The 24,723-nt window shown below is 34.1% G+C and overlaps 1 protein-coding gene across 1 annotated transcript; it reads left to right on the plus strand.

Moving 5' to 3' along the window:
* The first annotated feature begins 12,667 nt into the window (after nucleotides 1-12,667).
* LOC147070722 (helix-loop-helix protein 1-like) lies at nucleotides 12,668-15,450 on the plus strand. Its single transcript, XM_085949240.1, has 2 exons — nucleotides 12,668-12,726; nucleotides 15,210-15,450. The coding sequence occupies exons 1-2, from the start codon at nucleotides 12,668-12,670 to the stop codon at nucleotides 15,448-15,450; spliced, it is 300 nt and encodes a 99-aa protein (XP_085805366.1).
* Nucleotides 15,451-24,723: the final 9,273 nt, after the last annotated feature.

Here is a 24,723-nt window from a genome sequence, read left to right on the forward strand (position 1 = left end):
TGATTCAGGAGTTTTTATAATTATGATGGAACAAGCAGACAGACAGATATCAATTCAATATAATATATCAGTGCTTAGGTATCATGGAATAATCATCACATTGGTCAAAAACCAAATATTTACTGTCCTGTATAAAATAATTGACTTTTGATTACCTACAATATGGAATTATTGACACGAAAATGTAAATTGAATTATTTAAATTCATAGTAAACACATTAAATGAATACATTAAGTATTCAGTAATCACATATCTGTTATATATTATAATCATATTCAATATTGCTTGAATGTCTGGCGTTACATCGAAGCCACACCCCTCTATCTGAGAAGGGATGCTGCGATCTCGCTTCTATAAACGCTGGGGATGATATCAAGAAGTCATTCACAGTTTTCACAAACAACCCTTCACACCGCTCTGTCATCTCTTCTGAATAAGGGACTAAAAGTTCAAATAAGTACACGAATTAACGTGGTACAGTGCGTGCTTTAATTACCAGATTAAAAAAATACTGAAAACGTAATCAGTGAGTGAACATACACTGCACTTCTTTTATTATTCATAATTTCAACATATGTGTACTAATTCTTTATTAAACTACATATTTTACAATCAACATTGAAGCTTTCTGATGTTTACAACACTAGCAAAAAGACACCACAGTCTTAAGTGATTAATAATAATCAACCAAAAGTGAAGAATACTTAAAGTGAACACTGTATAATCCATAATAATATTGTATATGTAAATATAACTGTGTTAAAATAGTAAGACTAGTGTAGGAAGATAGAATGTGCTTTGGACACAATTTATTTCTAACAGCTGATTTCAATTAGTAACCAGATACAAATTGTGATTTTATATATTGAAAGGTATGTATATATATTCGTTATTAATTATATGAAATGAGGGGTGTATTTTCAAAGTGAACTTATTCCACTGATAACATTCGATCCGGTAGAAAAGTCAACTTTAAAATCGGTGTTAGCTACAAAAGTGACTTATTCCAATACTAAAAACATATTTAACATGAACACCTTGAAGTGGAATAAGTTCACTTTGAAAATACACACCTCAAATATGAAAACGGCCATAGCAACCGGACTAATCCAATTTCCATATTTATTTTGTTTTACTGCTGGTGAGTTATCATTTCCCATTAACCTTACCTGGATAATTTTCCGTATGGTTTGACTGATAAAATTAAAAATATGTATTACATACAATATATTGATAAATACATTTTCACTACAAATTACTTTTAATAAAACAGATGGAAATACCTCTGGTGTGTTAAATAATCCAGGTTTAGCGCCGATAGAATGAGTTAGTTTGAATAATGAATGCAAAGAATAGCCATCATTCAAAGGTATCTCAAAAGTATAATCTCTCGATTCTCGATAGCTAAAAAAATCTATACACATAAAACACCTGTCAGATATTAAATACATTAAATCATAGTCGATTATGGGCAACATTCCCTCTACTTTTTCTATTATGTGTGCAGATCATCAACGCATCTGAGCAGTGGCGTAACTAGGGTCAGTGTAACCCTGTGCGGTAAATTTACACCCCCCCCCCCCCCCACAAACACACACATACAATTTGTCATTACTGAAGCTGCGTCATATATACGTACACATAACCATATTCTGTAAATTTATTTTATTGTCACTATAAAAGTTTTTTACGGCTGAAAAAATGCTATTGCTATCATAAGAACACAATTTTATTATTTCCATATCGGTATTTGACGTACAAAATTATCATTTTTTGCACAAATATATCCGTATGTTCATCAACAATAAATTAATGTATGAAACCGAGACTTCCGTAATTTGTCAAAAAATATTTTATAATGACTGCATTAATGCATTCGACATTCGAGCAAAACTAAAATCTGGCAAAGGAAACATTCTATTACAATATTTTTGTATGATGACTGTGCGGGGGATGAAAACATGTGTGCGGACATATTTTGGTAGATATGCGCGCGCACACGTGTACACCTTACAAGGAACATTGATTCATAGGTACAGCTCGTTAGATAATATATAAATAAATAATTGAAAATACTCAATTTAACTTTCTCGTAAGCACTAAATTATTCATGAGCCTCCTTCAACGGATTTCTTGAAATTATTAACACCTATATCTTTTTGGGTCATTTATCTAAATATTTATCACGAATTGATATTGATTACCGTGTCCGGAAACTTTTTCACCGTAAAATGTTGTATCGGAAATATATGGCCGTATATCGACCGTTCAACCTCTTTGGGTCGTATAGTACTGTCATAAAATTCATGTCTAAATAAAACACGGGTCTTGTCGGTTTACACTTTACAGAAAACCAGCAGCAAACAAATTTTGAAAATAACCGATATACAGGATTATTTGTTAGGTTAGGTTAGGTTTTCATTTTTTAATTCATAAATTTTGCCAAAATCAGCAATGAAAATTCAATTAATGTTCATATTACTTAATCTAATAAAATTGGAGACCATATAGTATACAATCATTTCTTTCTGATAAGAAAGCTCACGGCAAACTATGCCACGGTGAAATGTTTTACGTACAATTTACATGTAACCATTAATTACATTCAGTATCTGGAATAAAATTTACCTCGCCCAATTTTTATCAGCATAATTAACTTTTATACTTCGTTGTCAATCCTCTCGGAATTCAGCGCTACGAAAAACCTGTGTCAATCCATGATCCGTCCATCTGAAGCGAAGTCTTGTTCTCTCCGACCTTCTACCAGATCAAATACCACATCTTTTCCATACGGACTATGCTAATAGGAGGAGAACTGTCTCAATATCAAGCTTTCCGATAATGGAATAGTTTGTCTGTTTATCCAATCGTGAGACTCTATACATTCGCCTCCAGCAATATAGTGAGGCATTTATATACATATTCAGGTGGCCAAAAGCCAGTTGAGCCAGTCAGGCAGATTGAGCGTCGCTTGGGGGCGGCAGTTACTCGAAGGGCGGCAAATCGAGGAGAATCATTGGATATAATACGAGGGTGGGTCAATAAGTCCTTAGAAAAGCCGACAGGTGGCGCGACTAGTACTGCAAGCGGTTTGTTTTCATGCAGCGGCACTACCGATTCAGTATGCTGCGAAGTTTCAATCAGATTGGTCGGGTTGTTGTGTGTTTCTCGTACATTTAAAAAAAAATTTGCTTGTGGAAAATGGAAAAATGGAAAATGGAGAAAATTGAGTTTAGAGTTGTTATTAAACATTTTAATATAAAAGGGTTAACAGCAAAGGAAATAAAAAATGAGTTGGATTTAGTTCACGGCATATCTGCTCCTTCACTTGCAACTATTTATAACTGGTTAAATGAATTTAAACGTGGTCGTACATCAACAAAGGATGAACCACGCTCAGGACGTCCTGTAGAGGTGACTACACCAGAAATGATCAATAAAATCCACGATATGGTGTTAAGTGACCGAAGATTAAAGTTGAGTGAGATAATTGAGGTTACAGGGATCTCAAAAGGTAGCGTCATTTCTATTTTACATGACAAATTGGGCATGAAAAATATTTCTGCAAGATGGGTGCCGCGTTTGCTCATAGTCGACAATAAACGCAGTAGGGTGGTGGCCTCTAAGGCCCTGTTGTCGCTCATGCAACGCAATCCGGATGAATTTTTTCGTCGCTTTGTGACTGTAGATGAAACATGGATACACCACTATACTCCCGAGACGAAAGAACAGTCAAAGCAGTGGATTGCGAAGGCAAACCATGTCTCAAGAAGGCGAAAACCGTAAAATCAGCTGGTAAGGTTATGGCTACTGTATTTTGGGATGCACGTGAAATTATTTTCGTTGACTATTTGGAAAAAGGAAAAACAATAACAGGGGATTATTATGCATCTTTATTGGACCAGCTAAAAAACAAAATTGAAGAAAAACGGCCTCATTTAAACAGGAAAAAAATCCTCTTTCATCAGGACAATGCCCGTGTTCACACATGTTTACGATCAATGGCTAAAATTGAAGAATTGAAGTTCGAATTGGTCGACCACCCACCGTATTCGCCAGATTTAGCCCCCAGTGACTTTTTCCTTTTCCCAAACTTAAAAAAATGGCTAAGTGGACAACGTTTTTTTTCAAATGAAGAAGTCATCGATCGGACAAATGCTTATTTTGAGGACCTTCCGAAAACTTATTTTTCTGACGGTTTAAAAAAAATTGAGAAACGTCTAACCAAGTGTATTGAGCTCCAAGGAAATTATGTTGAGAAATAAAAAAAAAAATACAAAAATAAAACCTGTTTTAATGCTTTTTTCTAAGGAATTATTGACCCACCCTCGTATATAAGAATAGGTACCTAAATTTAGTAATTACGGAAATATCATTGCATTAAAAAAAATAGATCACTGGTTGGAAACAAAACTTATTAATTAGCATAAAAGGTTTAACCGGACTGTATTTTTTTTATCGGGTTCACGATGTCTTGTTTACTTCCGTTGTCCTTGGACGTCACGTCCTTGATGACCAGCAATGAGACGTGCAGATTTGCGAAATCTATTTGAATTATAAGCAGGTACACACTTACCTAATTAATTTATGCAAATATTTTTGCCAGTAATTCGCGAGTTTTGAAAGTTGTCAGGTGTTTATTTAAATATATCTGAGACCGTGGACTATTGTTTATTGAAGTAGAGATGGCATTTAAATTAGATTGTTGGTACCTATATATTTTGTTAGTAATGTATCCATACAACACATTTCTTAGATATTGTAGTCATTATAGGATGATAAAAAATACTGCATAAAAAATGGGATGGCATTTTGGCGCTGTCTAGGGGCGCCATTTTGTCTAGGGACGTCGCTGCCAAAACCACTCCAGCCTGGCTTTACTCTGCAAATACTTTGCTTTTGGCCGCCTGAATAATGTATTCGAAAGTGATCTCCCACTGTGCCTAAAGCTCAAAGTGTTCAACCAGTGTGTGCTTCCCGTAATCACATATGCGTGTGAAACACGGACCATAAATAAAAGAGAGATCCAGAAACTTAGATTAGCACAACGTAGTACGGAGAGGTGCATGCTGGGCATAAAGCGAACGGACAAAAAGAGGAATGAGTGGATAAGGAAACAGACAAGGGTTTGCGATGTAATAGAGTTCGCTAAAAACCTCAAATAGAAATGTGCTGGACACATAGCTAGAAGAAGGGACAATTGTTGAACAAATGCAGTCATCTAGTGGTATCCAAGAGGTACAAAACGTCCGCAAGGTAGACCTAGAGGCCGCTGGGTCGATGAAATGATAAAGTTCTGCAGAATTACATCACAATGCAACGCACAGGACCGATATAAGTGGAATCAGCTTCGAGAGGCCTTCATCCAGCAGTGGATAGATTCAGGCTGATGATGATGTGCATATTAAATGCATTTTAGCCGCTTATTATCCAAGGACAAAATATATCTGAGGTCAATAATTTTGATCCATTTAATTATAGACTAACACAATATATTACCTGCAATCTCTACGTCAAGTAAGTGGCAGGAAACATCGTAGACCATCTACGGCCTACGCCCCGTAGCATCGTAGCCCTACAAAATCGAACTTTACAATATACCGCCAATATAAATAATACACGATACAAATCGACGCCACATCAATGGTACACTATTAAATATTTATGTCCCTTACGTTTGGCAACATCTTTTATGTCAAATAATGTTGATCTAACCGAGATTTACTGGAATCAAAGGCACACTTTATAACCATATCACGTAAGAGAATATACCCATATGACAGTGTACTGGAATTTCAAATGACTTCACGAAATAGGTGCAAAAATAATCTAAATATTATTGAACTAATAACTATAATCGTCTTCGACGGGTCTTCAATAGCTACAATGTGTCGTTCCAGAAGTTTGCGAATGCAACACCATTTTCCTCGCCCTGTAGGATCTCGTCGAACTGCAGCTTAAGCGCGAATCAAATTGAGGTGCATTTTGTCTATTGTCACGCTGTCGCGGCGAAAAATTTAGTCTATGGTTTCTTCATTTTGCAGAATATTTTGAACGATCATCATCTCTGTAAATTCACTGAAGAGACACTGATGAAGATTGCCAACTATAATGTATTAGTAATTTGAATTATTATTAATTATTCCTGCTAATTTCAATTAATGTTTAGAGTTTCTACGCGTGCGTGCGTTAAAATGGCTTGCGACATGACATCCATAGATAATATTTTGACCAGAATCCAACCTGCAGACCATAGATATTAGACAACATTCTTATAGAAAATACATAGTGCAATCGCTAAAAACAAAAAAAAACTTGATTTTTACATGACAGTCAAAAAGTGTAGGCATGTAGAAGATGATAAAAATGTGTATTGAGTCATGCAAGTGTCGATGCAGTGCAGTTCAACGTGAGGTGATCTCATTGTTCTGGTGATTTCGGCAGATTTTGCTAACTGACAATGTCCGTTTAAAGGCTCAAAATGTGCTACGGGATGGGACTATCAGTCTGATAACATTTTAAACACCGAGAAAAACGACATTCAACTTGATCAGAACTTTAGTGGGCAAGCCTTGCATGAAAGTAGGTGCTCCGTGCTTTACATTTCACCGCACTCTCAGGTTTGATCATCGGAGAACCCCCACTTCACCATGTTGTCTCGGGTGTGCCCTGCCGTTGTTCTCAGTCTGTTTATGGCTTTCCATGTACGGTACCCGAGACTGGCTCCGGGTGGGAGATGCCCTGCTGGCTTTACCCAATCAAGTCTATCTTCTTCGGGTGGGCCGTGTAAAGAACCTCCACGCTGGTGCCCCTTGAAAACGGTGACAGCTACTACCACCAGCCAATCTTTACCATACGGGAACTTCAAAACCATAACTATAATAAACATTACTTATAAATACTGTGGTAAAACTGTGGGGCCATTAAAGTGAATTATCTTACGATGAGTTTGTCGCCAGAAACAACTGTTAAAACTTCTAACTAAAACATTCCCCATTAACCTTGCCGTAGCTTCATATATATTTAGTATACTTTTCCTATTAAAAAAGTTAGCAGAATGTGTTGGATTTTTCCCTGGCATATTTTAAAATGAGATACTTTTGTTTGACTCAGTGTAATAAAAGAAATATTTATAATAAAGTCATATAGAGTATTCGTATTAGAGAAAATTATACGTAATCGGAAATATAAACAATCAGTCAAGGGTTGTTAACACATCAATGGCCGGTCAAGAACCGTAATAAACAAATATCGATAAATAATATTCGTTAATGTTATTGATTTTATATATTTCCTATTGAAATAAATATGGTATTTAAGACTAACAATGCCGAAGGACAGTAGTGACTAGGGATTCCAATCCCGGGATCTCGAATCCCGCGATCCCGGGATCCCGAGCTATTATCGATACCTATGAATCCCGGGATTGATAAACATAATCCCGAAACTTTCGGGATTGATTTTTTTTTATCAATTTTTATGGAAAATAAAATAAAAACTAAAATATAGCAGAAAAAATACGTTTAATAACAAATAACAACAGTAGAAATAAACTGAGTTTGAATGAAGTTTGATTTATGCCCATGTGTAAGTTTCCAATTCATTTTATTTTTTCACATAAATTAATAAAAATGAGAAAGATTGGAAAAACAATGCTTCGCACTTTTAACAAAGTAATTCCACCATGATCTCACACGTTTTACGGCAGTTTCATATTTGGACAAATTAGATTAATGAAGCGGAAAGGCCATAAGTACACCATGATTATTTGCTTTACTATTTTAAATCTCTCTAACCCATTCATTAAGTCTTTACTATCAGAAACAGCAATCTCATATTAAATTCACATTATTATTTATATTACAATATTATTTACTCCATTAAACTTATGTATTTCCAAGATTGAACGTAGATATACAATATTAACAATAAATGTCTTAAATAGTATAAATTATACTATATTTATTTTTGACTGATTTTATCAATGTTATTTGTAAATATAAAATTTTTATATTAATAATGGGAAAAAATGCCAATCCCGGGACCAGTCCCGGGGTCCTGGGATTGTCAAATTGTAATCCCGAAATCCCGGGATCAGAATTTTGGCTCGGGATTGGATTCTCTAGTAGCGACATACAAAATAAGGGGGTTTCAGTTCCGGACCCGCCTTCCCCAAGAACGAAAACAAAATACAAATTAATTAGGTGATTGAACAGTTCCTCCTTCTGCATTAGGATTTTATGACTGATACGGATAATTTGGTCGAACAGCCTTCTCAACGGTTAGGCCCCACTCTTCTCGGCATTCTACGACACGCAAGGCCCATTCCAGTAGAACTCTAGTGAATTGACGCAACCATCGCCCAATGTTTGCTTTAATATTCTGACGCGCAGTGTCAAAATACAGCGCGGGTGACACAAATGGACACTAACGATTCTAATAATTATAATCTTTAGGCGCATAACCACTTTTAGATGTGACAGGTCACAATAACTCTTAAGTAAGCACTCGTAGCTATAGTTGTACACGAGAGACCCGGTGTTAATTGCCAGAATTAAATGTCTGGGTATGGGTTACGTGCCCGGAATAGTTTGGGAGCCTACGATTGAAGCGACAAGAAGTTATAAGTCGTAAGCGGGGTAAATGCGAAAGTCAGAATATGAGATTAACTTAAATACGTATTAAATAATATGTATTTCTGTACCATAATATACATTAAAGTTTGTTACGTAAACAAAACGCGCATTTAATATAGGTAATATTTAAGGAATTATGACCTGACCGTCATTAAATCATAAACCGAAATTAGCTTCAAAGTGTTGATATATGTATACTGGCTTTCACATGTCTATCGTATCTGTACTGTGGTTGAAAACGTTAAGGCGCTAAAACTTGGTTATATTATTAAATAAAGTGTGTTTTATTTAAAGCAAATTTTAATTACAGTGATTTTATATTAAGACGGTACTTCAGTGAAACGGCAAATAATTTTCAACTATAGGTGCGACGAAATTTTGGACTGGCTGGCAATCGGAGAGTGTAAGTCGAGCTGTGAACACGTCAATTTGTTTTGTGATGGCGATGGGGGAATCAATTCTTAAATCGTGTATCATGACCAAAAAACGTTACCCATTTACTTTAAAAAAGAAACCATGTCAATGAATATATTATTATTATTATTAATAGAACAATAAACATGACATTAAATGGACGCATGGTGACTTTTTATGACAAATTATGTTTTGTTCTGCACGCGTCATTTGCACAATCTTCGCATCGCGTAGTCACGATCGTTTTAGACCGTGCCCCAGCTGAAGTATAGCCTTAATGGTTAACTTTATTCTTTAAATGGCCATACTTAACTACTATTCTTTGAGTAATAAGTGCCAGTAATTAACCCTTCAAGAGATTCACCTTGTAATAGTTTACAATTTATATGATAATTTACAAAATCTATCTTAAAATATAAATGTACAATTAAATAGTGGAGATAGCAATAATTATTAGTTATTAAAAAGTCAGGAGTCAGGACCAATTAAGATTTTAAACACTATTAATTAATGTTATATATTATTTAATAAATCTGGATAAATAATGTCCCTACTAAGAGTTGGTGTCGTTTTCTTAATAGGTGAAACACGTATCGTAAGTATTGAATATTTTTTTGTATATGGTAATGATCAAGTTTAGTGAAATATGGATTTAAAAAATGGAATTTTTAGATATAAAAAACTACATTAATTTTAACACGTCTATCGGGAATTTGAGTCCATGAACTTTTGTATAACAGAATAGCTAGCTCTAAACACTGAGGATTAGTTTCAATATCCTTCTTCTTCTTTCTTCTTTTGCCATATCCGCCTCTTAACTGGAGCATATGGACACCACGCGCCGCCTCCAAGAATCCCTGTCACCCGCCAGTCTTCTTGCTTCGTTCCAGGTCAAACCAGCATCCCGTAGCTCCACTGTATACACTTGTATTTAGAGGCCTTCCAGGACGCCGGAATCCGGTCGGCTTGAAGAACAGGCAAGCCAGGTTGAAGTTTTCTTCTGGCATCCGCAGCACGTGGCCGAGCCAGGTCCAACGTCGCCTCTTCACTTTCAGCGTGATGAGAGGCTACTTGATGCGTTCTCGTATCTCCTCGTTGCTCTTAAAGTTATACCACCGCACACCCAGTATTCGTCGCAAACATCTGTTTTCGAAGCTCAGTATACGGTTGCTCTGAGCCTTCGTAAGGTGCCATGATTCGCTACCGTAAAGCAGCACCGTCAGAATGCAAGCGTCGAATAGGCGGCATTTGGTTTTGACCGAGTACAATCGTGAGTTCCAGACATTCCGCATCGAGTTGAATGTTGCTCCTGCCGTTCCCATTCGGATAGCGAGCTCTTTCTGCAAAATGCCATCTCCCGTGATGTGTACCCCCAGGTACTTGAAACTGTCGACGCTCTCGATGTTTTGTCCGTCGCTAATCAGAGGGAAATCTGGATCAGGACAGATGCTATTACACAAGACGTTGGTCAGACTGATATTTTTCTAACGATTTACATTATATCTACGCATTTTTAAAACATGAATAATAATATTATAATAAGTATATTTTTATTAATAATTCCGGAGATTAATGTGTATTGGCATTCAACCCCTTTGAAGCGACTCCTCGAAAAAAATAAAAGAACCACCTGTTTAATCCGTAAAGGGTGAACGAAATTAATCGGTTTAGTCAATCCCCAAAGGGTTTGATAAAATCAAAGTAAATACGCACATTCATATGAACTATGTTAGGATTGTTAGGGTAAACTATATTTATTGTCAGCTGTTATTTCTCGTATTCTTGAAGACAACTACTCTTCTACAAGAAGATTTAGGCAAAAACCGGAAGGCGCTGTTGTCGACTAAATGGGAGGAGCTTGTTAGTTCACAGTTTTAACACGTAGCCAAGAAGATGTTGTTCGAGTATAGAACTGAACATTAATAATATCGTCAGATTTCAGTCAATCGTTTTATGGTTTTTAAACTATGCGCCGTGACCAATACCAATGGGCGACGAAAGCTGTTTGAAAAAGTTTATAATTCCAGACACTCTCAATACAACGTGAAATGCACAGTCATAATGATAGATTTCATTGTTTCACCAGTTTGTGACATATTTATTAGGTAGGGTGGAGATGGTTTTAAATTAGTATACAAAAATATGAGTAAAATAACTGCCTGACAATCACTATCGATAAAATATGTATCGACTTTCGTGTGTCATACGGGGAAAGAAATATCCAGCCTTATATGTAAGAAGGGTCATATTTAGTGGTCCTTTGGGACAACACAGTATCGAGGGTTGTTGAAGACCCCCGAGGAAAGTTTTACTGGAAATGTGGAATAAAACTGATGAAAGAGGCATTTGTGTAAATATTGATAGAATTGGTAGAATAATCGCAATGCAAAGAATTGTTATAGAAAGGAAATTAATGGAAAATGTTGAGGTAACAAAAGAGTTTTGACTATAGCTAGTCAGAAACTATTAATTGAGTTAGCATTTACTTGGTAAAATTCCATTTTAAAAGAAATGAAAATATAATTAGTATTAAATTTTACAGGTTTTTTAGAAGGTTTGTCGATAGCTATTTCGGTTGTAACACCATTATCAAGACTATTCAGATAGGCCGTTTGCCTTTGCTTAAATACTATACGCATAGATAGAAACAGAATACATTTTTTTATTCGTTCAAACAATATTATGACTTTGTATACTTATTATTAATTGTAATATTATTAATACTTTGAAAGCCCTAAGTGGGTTATGGGTCTTGAATGTCAAGAAATAACCAAAGCACTTGAACACCCACTTAGGGTTTTCAAAGTATTAATAATATTACAATTAATAATAAGTATACAAAGTCATAATATTGTTTGAACGAATAAAAAAATGTATTCTGTCTCTATCTATGCGTATAGTATTTAAGCAAAGGCAAACAGCCTATCTGAATAGTCTTGATAATGGTGTTACAACCGAAATAACTATCGACAAACCTTCTATAAAACCTGTAGAATTTAATATTAATTATATTTTCATTTCTTTTAGTCAGAAACTATAATGAACTGTTTGTATTACCTACAACACCTACGCATATAGTATATACACAAAGATAATAAACGAGCATATTCTCTCTTTCATAGGCCCATGTAGTTGAAAATATCGTAAACTCAAGATTTTATCAGATGACTATAGTATTACATAGTAATACACCCACGGTGGCCACGCGGCTTAAGCGTTGGACTACAAAGCCGTGGGTCCCAGGTTCGAATCCTGGGTCTGGCATGTACCCATATTGTTTTTCAATGTGTGTGTGTCAGGGTATGGACCTAATAGGTTGAGCAAGTGGCTGACATCCATTTCTCGTAAAAAACAAAATCTGTCAATACAAACCTCTACTCTGTGGAGGCCCATATGATCCTATTAGGATCGGACATGGTCGAAAGAAGAAGATAAGAATAGTATTACAGTAGAATAAATATTAACAAGCCTTAAATCAAACATTTTTTTTTATTTTGTCCGCAGATTCAAGCCTACTATGTTTTATCGGTAATATGATGGGTTGTTACACGAAGCAAAACTGATTGTAGACACGGCGAGTTTATTTTCTACCACCAGACTGAAGACTAAAATCAACATGGCGGCAGGTGGAGCTGCTATGCAGAGAGAACCGGCTCTGCAGCTCTCCAGAAGAAGGTAATAATACACACCATTTTTTTTTTTAATCCGTACAAGTTTCACCATATATGCCATCTATCTACTAAAGAAACTGATGCAGAAGACAAGATAAACGTTATTTCATTTATTTTCCCCTTTATTTCACTTGTTTGATCACCGAGAAGAGCTTAAAGAGATTTCCATCTAGCAGTGTATTGAAACAGACCAATGATGATATAACTTGAAGAAAATATTATGTTTACCCAGGCATTACCATTTATATTTGACCGAACTTGTCCCGGTTTGACAATGTGTCCCAGTTTATAATGCTATAGTATAGAATTGGGACATCACTGCCTGCAATGCTTCACGAACAACGTGCATTTTTTTTAAATTTTAATGCTATATGGTCAACTTTTCCGGTACGACGACAGCTTATGGTGAACTGTGATATGGCAAAATGTAATACGTACAATTTACATGTAGATAGATGGACTAGCTGCTAGTTACAAGACGAGCAAATATATGGATAATGTTAACTGTCGTATCAAATGAGACATTTATCAATAAACTGACAGCTTTATTGTTGAAGTCCGTTTTCTGCGCATCTTATCTATACACAAGATTGTTTTCGGCCGCTACGTCAGCTATCTAGGGTAGGTTTGTATTGAAGTATTAGCACTTATCGTTATTAATTTAGTTGTAATTTTTACAATAAGTGCTAATTCGATACAAACCTACCCTATATAGCTGACGTAGCAGCCGAAAGCAGTATTGTGTATAGAATAGATGCGCAGAGGTGCATTATAAGAGTAATAATATTTGTGTATTTAATTTTTTGAATGACGATTTGCTTGGAGTTTTTGGCATAATGTATTTTAAAATGGGCGACAACACCATTTGTGGTCAGGAAACACTGGTGTAGTATATTAGAAATTTTCCTTTTGGATTTAGAAAAAAAGTAGCAATCATAGTTCTTCTTGTTTTTAACCTTATAATTAGAATTTTTTAATAAACTATGAGGCAACTATAATTAATATTATCAGTCCTCTTAATATTATAACCTAAACGTCAACAAACTATAACATACAGCCATCATATTGGCGAAATGAACTGTCAAAATATATTTTTTTATACTTGATATTTTCACATTTTACTGCATTGGATAGCCATAAATAAAGCTAAGGTGGAACGTATTATATACTATGTATGTACTGTATATAGTATATAATATATCCATACCATATTATGGTATGAAGTATGACACACTTCTTGATAGAGCTGTCAAAATCCAATTCAGATAAAATAACTTGTCCCGGTGTGGATTGAAGAAATTTCATCATGCAAATGGACTTTGGATATTTGAGCTAGTGACACAGAAAAAAACTTCTGCCAATATCTATTTTACTACATACGTACAACATTTTTAGAATTTAGTTTAAAACATGGTGTGGTGTGTTAGGTGTAGATTTTTTTTATAAACTTGCTTCTAGTCTAGGAACAGTCAAAAAATCAGCGCTAGAAATGGAATATTAATGTATATTAAATATAAATAAGTGTGCCAATCTCAGGCGGTCAAACGAATAACAGCTTTTAAAATGATGTAGGATTATTTTCAGCGCCACAGGCGAACATCAGTGTCATAAATATTATTTTTTACCATCGTAATATTTTTTTTTGTTTTCACCGCGTGTTTTTCCTCTTTCTTTCTTTGACGTTTCGCGCTCATTACAGAAGACATTCTCAAGAGAATCTAAAGAAATATAAAATAAAAATAAATAGTGAGAGAGTCAAATATTATTGGTAAAGGTGCCGCAGATGCCCGCATGAGTTTTATAACTTTTTTTTAGACCTAACCCAACCTAACCTAACCTAACATAACATAACCTAGCAGGCTCTCGTGGTGCAGTGGGTAACGCGCTGGCCTTCCACCCGAGAGTTCTGGGTTCGATTTCCGGTCATGACAAAAACATTTATGTGTTTTTCTCAAAGCCTGGGTGTTTGTGATTGTTTCGTACAACCACCTTGTACGAAAAAGCAAGGGCATGGTTATTAATAATTCTAAAAAAAAAACATAACATAACGGACATCTGCGGCATAATTACCACATTATTTTTAACCGTTATTCAAGTTTTCAATGAAATTTAACAAAATAATATATATTGTAAGCGAATTTAACGACTTTTTAATAATTCACAAATCGGAACGCAATATTTAAATTTTCCATTAGATGGAGCGATAATCTCTAGGCTTTCACGAACCAGAGCTTCCCTCCGGTCCATTTCGATCCCTGGTTATAATACAAAAATGTATTTATAGATGGCTCCGTACTTAGCCAGTTATCGACACTTTTCAAATATCAGAAAAGGAAGTCATGATAGTTACATTGTTTCCTAGTTCTTCTTAATATATTAAGGTAAACATCTCTCTCCTTCTCTTTAATATAGTGGCATCTATCGTGCCAAGACTATTGTGTTGTATTGACTTCAGAAGTTTAATATCATATTATATTTTCCTTTCAGAGGCGTAGAAGGGGGTTCGCTGTCCCGCGAGGAGCGTCGCAGGAGAAGACGTGCAACGCAGAAGTACCGCACGGCACACGCCTGCCGCGAGAGGGTGCGCGTGGAGGCCTTCAACGCAGCCTTCTGCGAACTTCGGCGTCTCCTGCCCACTCTGCCGCCTGACAAGAAACTCTCCAAGATTGAAATCCTTAGACTAGCCATCTGTTATATAGCTTACCTCAATCATGTATTGGATGCGTAAAGAAAAAAACAATTTTAGTACTTACAGTACTCTCTCAGTAATCCGCCACCCCAAAAACCAGACAAGTGTTCAATTAGTGAAAGCGACGGATTATAGTACATATATACAAAATATGGAAAAATTAAAACAGATATTTCGTAAAAATAGTTTTTTGTTTGAGAAATTTGTACTAGCAAAGTACCGTTTTATTTATAATCAAAATCAAGTATTAACTAAATTATACATATTCTATACACATACTATCTGGGACAACAAGTGTCTATAGATGGATGTATATTTGATGAAATTGTTCGTAGAGTAAAGCTAGGCTGGAGTGCTTTTGGCCGCCTGAATAATGTCTTACGAGATCTTAAAAGAGAGATCCAGAAACTTAGAGTAGCACAACGTGGTATGGAGATGTGCATGCTGGGCATAACGCGAAAGGAGAAAAAGAGGAATAAGTGGATATGGAAGCAGACAAGGGTTTGCGATGTAATATAAGTTCATTAAAAGCCTTAAATGAAGATGGGCTGGACACATAGCTCTAAGAAGAGACAATTCATCCAGTGGTATCCAAGAGATACAAAACGTCCGCAAGGTAGACTTAGAGACCGTTGTATCGATGAAATGATATAGTTCTGCGGAAGTACGTGGCAGCGCAACGCACAGGACCGAGAAAATTGAAAGTAGCTTGAAGAAGCCTTCATCCGGCAGTGGATAGATTCAGGCTGATGATGATGATAACATATTTATAAACTAAGTTTGTTAACTAAATATTAAACAGTAAATCACTTGACACAACCAGTAGTTCAGTGAGGCAGATATTCTTGAATGACTTAGGATTCCTGGCTTTCCCTATGACCAAAAGCTACATTTTGTGTGTCCCGGTTGCATTGGAGCACGGCATAATTGTGATGCGGTCCTTGAGCACTTTCCTCCCTGGTACATTACTTTCTTCGCGATGAACGCACGTTTTCCGAAGGAGAAGTTTCCAAAATAAACCCGTCTCACCTGCGTTGTATACTTGTACGTGGCGGACTACCGAATTTGACAATCGAATACCGGCGAATTATGGAGCTTGATTCTGTGCTTTCAACTTGTAAAAATAACGGCGGCTAATAGTTGGATAATCGAGCGGCGGATTATTGAGTGTGTACTCTACTATATATGTTATTTTAATATAGTGGTGCTGTGACATATCGCTTTGATATTATTAAATTATAGTAAAAGTAACAGTAAGTTTTTTTTCATGAGTGGCAATACTACGAATCAAAAAATTGTATCCGGAAATTTGTAGGTACGTAAACAGTTCACCGCAGGACACTTATTCGTGCGCCGCAGTACGTAAAACATGAGTTTGCGTAACATTTTAATCAAATGACGAGTTCTTCGTTGAACATTTCACCGTGGAGTATATTTGTACGTATGCTACAACATGTGGAGGTGTCTTTATTAGGTTAGATTAGGGTAAATCTAATTGGAACATTATTATTTACAAAATATTGCCGCATTTTGTAAGATACGTACAAATGTATTCCACGGTGAAATGTTCAACGAAGAACTCGTCATTTGATAAAATGTTATACGAACTAATGTTTCACGTACTGCGGCGCACGAATAAGTGTCCCACGATGAACTGCTTACGTACAACTTACATGTAACCTCAAAAAATACCGTGAAATACCGTTACAAATTAATTAATTCTGTGTTATTTTTTTGACGAGGGCATTAGACACACTGTTCATTAGAACAATAATTATAACCTATAATGTCAGAGTTATAATTTTAAATTATAAACATATTTAATCCTAAAAGAAAACCTTTTGAGGCATTTATAAAACACATCCACATTATCATTGTTTACGATTATTTTCACGATATTTTTTCATATATACCATAAAAAATATTTAAAAATAAATTTTCTTTACAAATTTCATTGGACCTTCGATTTATTTATAGTCATATTCTATAATGCTTACATAAGCAAAATTAAAGCTTATTTACAACAGATAATATGGAAATTTAAGCTAACTACGAAGGAGTATAATGTTACATATAACACCCAGGGGTGGATTGGAGACTTGAGACAGGCCTGGGATATTTTCTAATTAATCGGTCAAAAAATATTTTATACATATATATATATATATATTGATATATGTACTCTCAGGCACTCCTTGGAGAGGGTGTGAGAAAACGTAGTTTCCTTTCCTTTTTTGTCCTTTCCAGGACGGTAGGAACATGTTAGAGACATTTGGGAGATATTGGTTATTGTAAAGTCAAAACGCGGTATTTTGCGCGCGTCGCTCTGGATTTTTTGAATATAAATTATGTATTCAAAGCCACAACAATATTTATTAAGGTAAATAATTTACGACAAAATATTTAATTATTCTCGTGGCCGGACGAGGTAATAGGTAAAGACGTCCGAATGTTTGATGAAATGTCATGAAACTGAATGGATCCTATTGTTAAATATCGAACGGCTTGGAAGATGATAAAACTGTAATAAACACTATATGACAATCGAAAATTATGATAAATTATTTCATTTTATTCATATCATTGACCAGCGCGCCATAATACAGTATAATAAATACAAATTATAAAAATTAAGTAATTACTAATAACAAACAATATAACAAGAAAGTAGAAGAGGAAGTAAATGCTTATATAAATATTAAAATTATGATAAAAATTATTATAAATTTAACCTATTTTACAAACATTATATGGTTTTAAAAAAAATCAACCTTTATGGTGCAAGCAAATAGGTTAATCGCACGATACACAGCATCATTTATCTCGCAACGGGGTACCGTGAATACCGCAGAATTATAAGTGATATTGGTAGGAACATGAGAATTAATATTTACGAGTATAGACAGATTGTAAATGAACACGTCATGAAGAAGTAAACGCCGGATGGACAGGGAACGCATTGATAGCATACCCAGAAGAAAACTCTCATTAATGATTGCTCTGAATTAATTTTAATCTCATATTTTTCGAAATTTCTGTGATATCATATCCACCGTAGAAAGGAAAAAAGACGTAACCCTCAGTTCTTTTTTTAAATAGGTTTTATTGGATAATAACGTTGTACACGACTGAATTTAATAAACGGTGTGTCCAACGGATGTAAGCTACAAATGCCGATTTATTATCTAAATTTAGCTGATTTAAAAAAAAGAGGAAGCAAAGTGGGAAAAACGACTTAACCATCATTTTTGTTGATTTTTCTTTAATGAACTCAATAATTAATATCAGTTCTAATAGATTTGAGTTGTTATGATATATTATTAGGTTTTGACTATTTATACGCTTATCGATTGTATTATTGGTGATAAGATAAAGTAAGGGTTCATTACAAACACTTCAACTATTCATAATTTGTTTGTTATATTTTTTATTGTGATCCATGACTTAAATAGGTACCTAGTTGATAAAGTTTTTACCTACTTTATTGTATTAATTTGATATATAAGTTAGAGTTAACTGTATTCGTTGTCAGTGTGTATTTGCCTTTTTGTGAGTACACATACTGCCTGAAAATGCCGAAAGGCAAAAACCCGAGTCGCAAAATAGTACATAACTTAATTCCATTAGAATTTAAATTCGAATTCGATAGTATTAATATTAATTAATAAGGAATGAGGAATATAAAAACCAAATTATTAATTATCATGCACTTTATGGTTATGTCTATTTTGTATTTTAACTTAACCGAATTTTAACCGAAAACCAAAACATTTTTGTGCCTCCTGTAAAATTTGATTTTGGTGTATTACGTCTTTTTTCCTTTCAACAGTCGATATTATATAATGAAAATCTGCAGCAAAAATTACATTTGGGACTCGTCGGCCAACCAAGATCTTCCCAGTCCGCCCCTTATAATAACCTTATATACCTAATATCAAAGATTTCTAATTCATAATATGTAACAATTTTATAAATACTAAAAAAACATCATAGCCATGGAGTCAATTGTTTTTTTTTTAGTTCTCGTGACCACAAAGCATTCCAAGTTCAAAAGAACATTGTTAAAAAGTTAAACATTAAAGCCTTCAAAAGTTAAACATGATAGCCTTTGCTTATGTACATAATATAGCGTGGGTACATAAGTAATGAAAATTGTTTTTGAGATCGGGTTACTTTGTTTCCGTTACGGTGACTGGCATTATTTTTGATAAATTAATATAACAAATAAGCAGCTAAATTGTGAAATAATATATTACGGTAGGTATAATATAAAATATATATTAAACCTATATACATAAATCATTTCACGGCCAGCTGCGTTTTATTTGACGAAAATGATGCAATCGATTATTCAGAAGATTTAAAATAGGTCCAAAAGGATGTGTACAAATAATTGAGTATGAAATATAAATACATAATAAAAATTTAAAACACAAATAATTTTAGAGGGCATGTCAAACTTACAAATTGCAATTAGGTACTCCATAACATTATTTCGAGAGTTACCTACTTTTGGTACATCACTCTCATCTCCAATAATAATACAATTATATTTATAATATTAATACTATAGACCGAAGGTATTTAGATCCATTAGAATTTCAATTATATTTAGTTACAATATTTCGATACCCCAGTTCAATAGGGGAACAACTCATAAAACCTTGTTCCAAGATAGTGGCGTTTGAATTTTTTGCAGTAATTCTCATTTTAATTTTAAAGCCGTAATTTCGTTGAAAGTGTATGTTTTTTATATTTAATTTAGTGGAATTCATCATGCACAATTAAATTATACATTTTAAAAAGGAAATAACCAATAAATTTGATTATATAACGGAATTACTAAATAATCTCAGAAAGGGTTATTCGATTTTATGACACATTGAAAACATTTTTGACTGTTTTTTTTTCTATATTATAAAGAGAAGACTTTTCTACATTGAATGGCATTCTTAACTCAAAACCTTTAAATTATGAGTTGTTCCCCTATTGAACTGGGGGTATCGATTTGATCCACGATGGCTGAACAATGTCGTGGGTCCCTGATTCGAACCCTGGGTCTGCCAAATTCAATGTGTATTTCGTCTCTGTTCTGGCAGAACACACTAACTGGAGAATACTAGTTTTGAGTAATTTGACTTTGAAGTTGTTAAATTGTTTGAAATGGTCTATAATGTGAGTTTATTAAGTAATCGTAAAAAGGATGACTTTAAAATAAAGACTGTTTATTTATTAAGAAGTTTTCCAGGCGGTAAAGTTTGAAATAAGGAACATTTTGGTATAACTAACTCAAATGTCATTTTTTTCGAATTAGTGTCTTCTGCCAGAACAGTGACGATTTGGAGTCAACAGTATGGACCTAACAAATTGTGCAAGTGAAGTGGCTAACATCCAGTTCTCGTAAAAACAAAAATCTGTTAATACAAACCTCCACTGGATCCACAGGATCGGACGTGGTCAAAAGAATGTGAATCTAGAAAAGAGATATATTGTTACATTTGCCAGATACTTTGGTAATTTGAATATATGCTTATTATTTCATTTTTTTTATCTTGGGGTTCTTCAGAATCAATTAGTGCCTCAGACATTCACTATCTAAAACTATTATAATATCGTCACCTCAATACTACAACTAGATAACTCCGATTTGGTCATTGTTAGGAAAATGAAATTTAAACTTTACTTGATTAACGAAAATCTAGGCTATAAGTATTATTTAAAATGAAAATAGAAAATTGTGCTTGTTTAATTGGGAACAATTAAATAATGTTCAATTGTATGAAAAAATATTGTAGATATATTATTTTATTTATTTAATGCATCGTTTTAAAGTTATCTAATATTTTCAAACACAAAATTAATACAGTTCCCATTTACTTCTGACTTACCTAGTTTTATCATTTTGTAGAGAAGGAAATCGATGGTCTAATGTTAATACCCCGTATCTGAGCTATACGACGAAAATGACTTTTTATGTACTAAAAATACTGCCCATCGACTGCGAAATTCCTGCATCTGTAGTTATTTTAACAAAAATGATACAGCCATTTTAGTAAAATTCCGTATCTGAACATTGCAGGAATAAACCTGTAATAGCCCGTATCTTGCCTTTAAGCTGTCAAGCGTATTGCATGACATGTGTTGAATACAGCTTGAAAATGTCACTTTCAAATTATTTAAAAAGTAAAATAATAAGTAATATAACAAATTTGGATGTTAATCTTTATATATAACACATTGTATTGGATGTTATCATTATATTAGGCGTTATGTGTTTCGCTTTACCACTTTTTACGTTACGGGTTATTAGCATGCTATGTATTTATAACAATATGTGTGAACTATTAACAGTCAGATACGGGATATTAAATATTTAGATTTTTCAGCTTCCTGCACAATTTTTAAAAAGTCACTCACGGGATATTAACATTAGGCCATCTAAATGTAGAATCATATTATTCAATAGCTATCTAAAAAACAGTGAAAATCAAGTTATCTAGTTGTAGTATTGAGGTGACGATATTACCTAGTTCTCCAAACGTCAGTTTATTAATTTATTTGAGTCAATAGCATTTCGAATTAAAAGATTCTACAATTTTTACTGATGCTCTTTTTCATAATAGACCATAATGTCTTACTTCTATCATCATCGTGACTGATTTGGCAAAATAATTTCGGGTAAACCGAAATTCGATAGAGAACTACATTATTATTTAATAATTATGCATACAGAAGATCAAAAAATAATAGCAGGTACATGATATTACAGTCAAAGTATAGAATGGCGTGACAGGACAACGTGCGTGATAGAGTTACTCTGTTTATTCAATAAATCATCTATTCTAAATAAGACAGACTGTAAGAAGTGAACCACGGAAAAATTTACTTATAAAAATTGTCTTCACATCAGTGACGAAGACTCCATACTAGGCGATTATCTAAAGCAGTGGTGGCCAAACCATGGCACATTGGATGATTACAGGTGGCGCATTGCATATTTGCGCCTACTTATTCTTTTGAAGTAGGCGCCATAACTGAATCCATCTCCATATTTTCAACACCAAAGCAAGGTTGCGAATAACTGATTCCAATTTGAAGAATTCTCTGCTGCTCTCAGTAACAAATTTAACACCAAACATTGAATGACTAGCGAAATCCAAACGCTCAAAAGCTCTCAGTGCTACATCGCACTCAGAGCTCTCGCTCTCTCTCCTATCACATGCAACAACTGTGGTCCAGAGTTATCTTCACCAAACGAGACTCTCCGGCAGCTGTAGTACCATCTGCGGGGTCCACGACAGCGATCACCCTCTCGTCCAAGAGATCATTTCTGACTATTGTAGATTGGTGCTCCAATAAAAGTGTGTTTTTTGAACTGGCATAAATTATTGATTAATTTAATTGTGTGATTGAGTTATTCCTTTTCCTCCCCTAATCAAAGCAGATCCTACCCCTATCCCTACTTTCCAACCCCAGCCGTGGACGTTAGAAGGTAGAAAAGGTGCTTGAGTTATATGGCGCATCTGAACATCTGAACTCAGTGAAAATAATTGGCGCATGGTATGCAAAAGGTTGGCTACACCTGATGTACGCCTACCTTCTTAAGAAAAATATTTTTTAATTACATATTGATATATTTATATAATCACTTGATTATTTTCTATTCTATAAAAATAATTTAACTTACCAACGACAGATGTCGTATAATATGTTGAAATGCATTATAAATACAGAATACAACACAATCTGCAAAGGTTTAAAAAAATATACAACAGCGTGCCATCTTGACGTAAAAAAGTGTCGGATTATTTCTCAAGGAATTGTGATATTTTTTCGTATGGACTTTATGTCACGTAACCTCACTCAGTCTATCGAATTGTATGACATATGATTAGCTCCTATCACAGAGATATCTTCATATTAATTATATTAAGGCTTCATCTATATATCGTAGATATTCTTCGATGGCTTTTCATATAAGTATATTACAATTTTCTTATAAGCTAGATTTATTTTGTATGTATTATATCAGCATTGTACATAATATAGCTCATATAAAAATTACATTACATTATTATAACAATCTTATATAATATATTTAAAAATTCAGTGCTCACCCATTGTAGGTTTTATATTACACAATAATCATTATTTAGAAATTCATATTTCGCTTGTCTATGGCATTTTGAAAATTGTACGTCAAGCAATAATTTATAATTTTGTATATAGATATAAAATTTATTCGATTTGTAATAATTAGGTCAATGTTGTATGTTATATAATATTATATAATGAAAATAAAAAATATATGAAAACATTCTGCTTTTTTTGGCATTTAGTTTTCTTTGGCATTTAAACGAGATATGGAAAATATTGTCCTTAATATAATGATAAAGCTTGACATAGTAAATCAATATTATATTTGGAAGTGTGATGTTGGAGCTGGATGATGGAAGTGATGCTTAACCAAGCAGAGTTTATTGGTTGATACAAGAATACACTGAATACAATAATAAAGATGACGACGTGAGATTATAATCGAGAGGTAATGATGTCTTTGTGATATCCATATGATGAAGGGATTAATTATTATAATAATGGACCGAGAGACATAATTCGAGTGGATTAACGGATGTACTGTGTCGAGTGAAGAACTCGTGACAATAGCAGTACCTACGTCTCGTGACGGACTCGATGAATAGGTTCATAGATTGTTCTTATTACAACGTTTTTCTTAGCTCGTATTCTTATTTGTCCGGTGGTTCTTTGTCCAGTACAAATCTTGCAATCAATTTTTAACTAACTTCCCGACTAGCTAGACATTTGAAACTTTTAAAATATATCAGAACACGATGCCAATGCATTTTTTTAATACTTTTAGCCATCTTTAAGTAGGATTGAATTCATTTTCAGCTAATTCTGTTTTGTATGAAAAGAACTTCCCGACTCACTAGACATTTGAAACTTTTAGAATATATCAGAACACGATGCCAATGCATTTTTTTAATACTTTTAGCCATCTTGAAGAAGGATTGAATTCATTTTCAGCTAATTCTGTTTTGTATGAAAAGTTATTTCGACACCATTATTTGTTGCTAGGGGTCTGGGGTCTTAGCAACTAAATTATTAATATATACGTGCGTTACTATGGAAATCAATATGACATGTCAAGTACAATTTTTTTTGATCGTTTAAGCTAGTCAAGTCAAGTTTATATGGTTATCTTGTAATTATTTTCATATTAATGCAGTACATAATATATTACCATAGATATTGTCGTAATTCTCAATCAAAACAAACACTACTGGTCTG

The sequence above is a fragment of the Rhyacophila brunnea genome, unplaced genomic scaffold (assembly GCF_057557595.1).
Source record: "Rhyacophila brunnea isolate RB1 unplaced genomic scaffold, BYU_Rbru_1.0 scaffold_21, whole genome shotgun sequence".
NCBI lineage: Eukaryota > Metazoa > Arthropoda > Insecta > Trichoptera > Rhyacophilidae > Rhyacophila > Rhyacophila brunnea.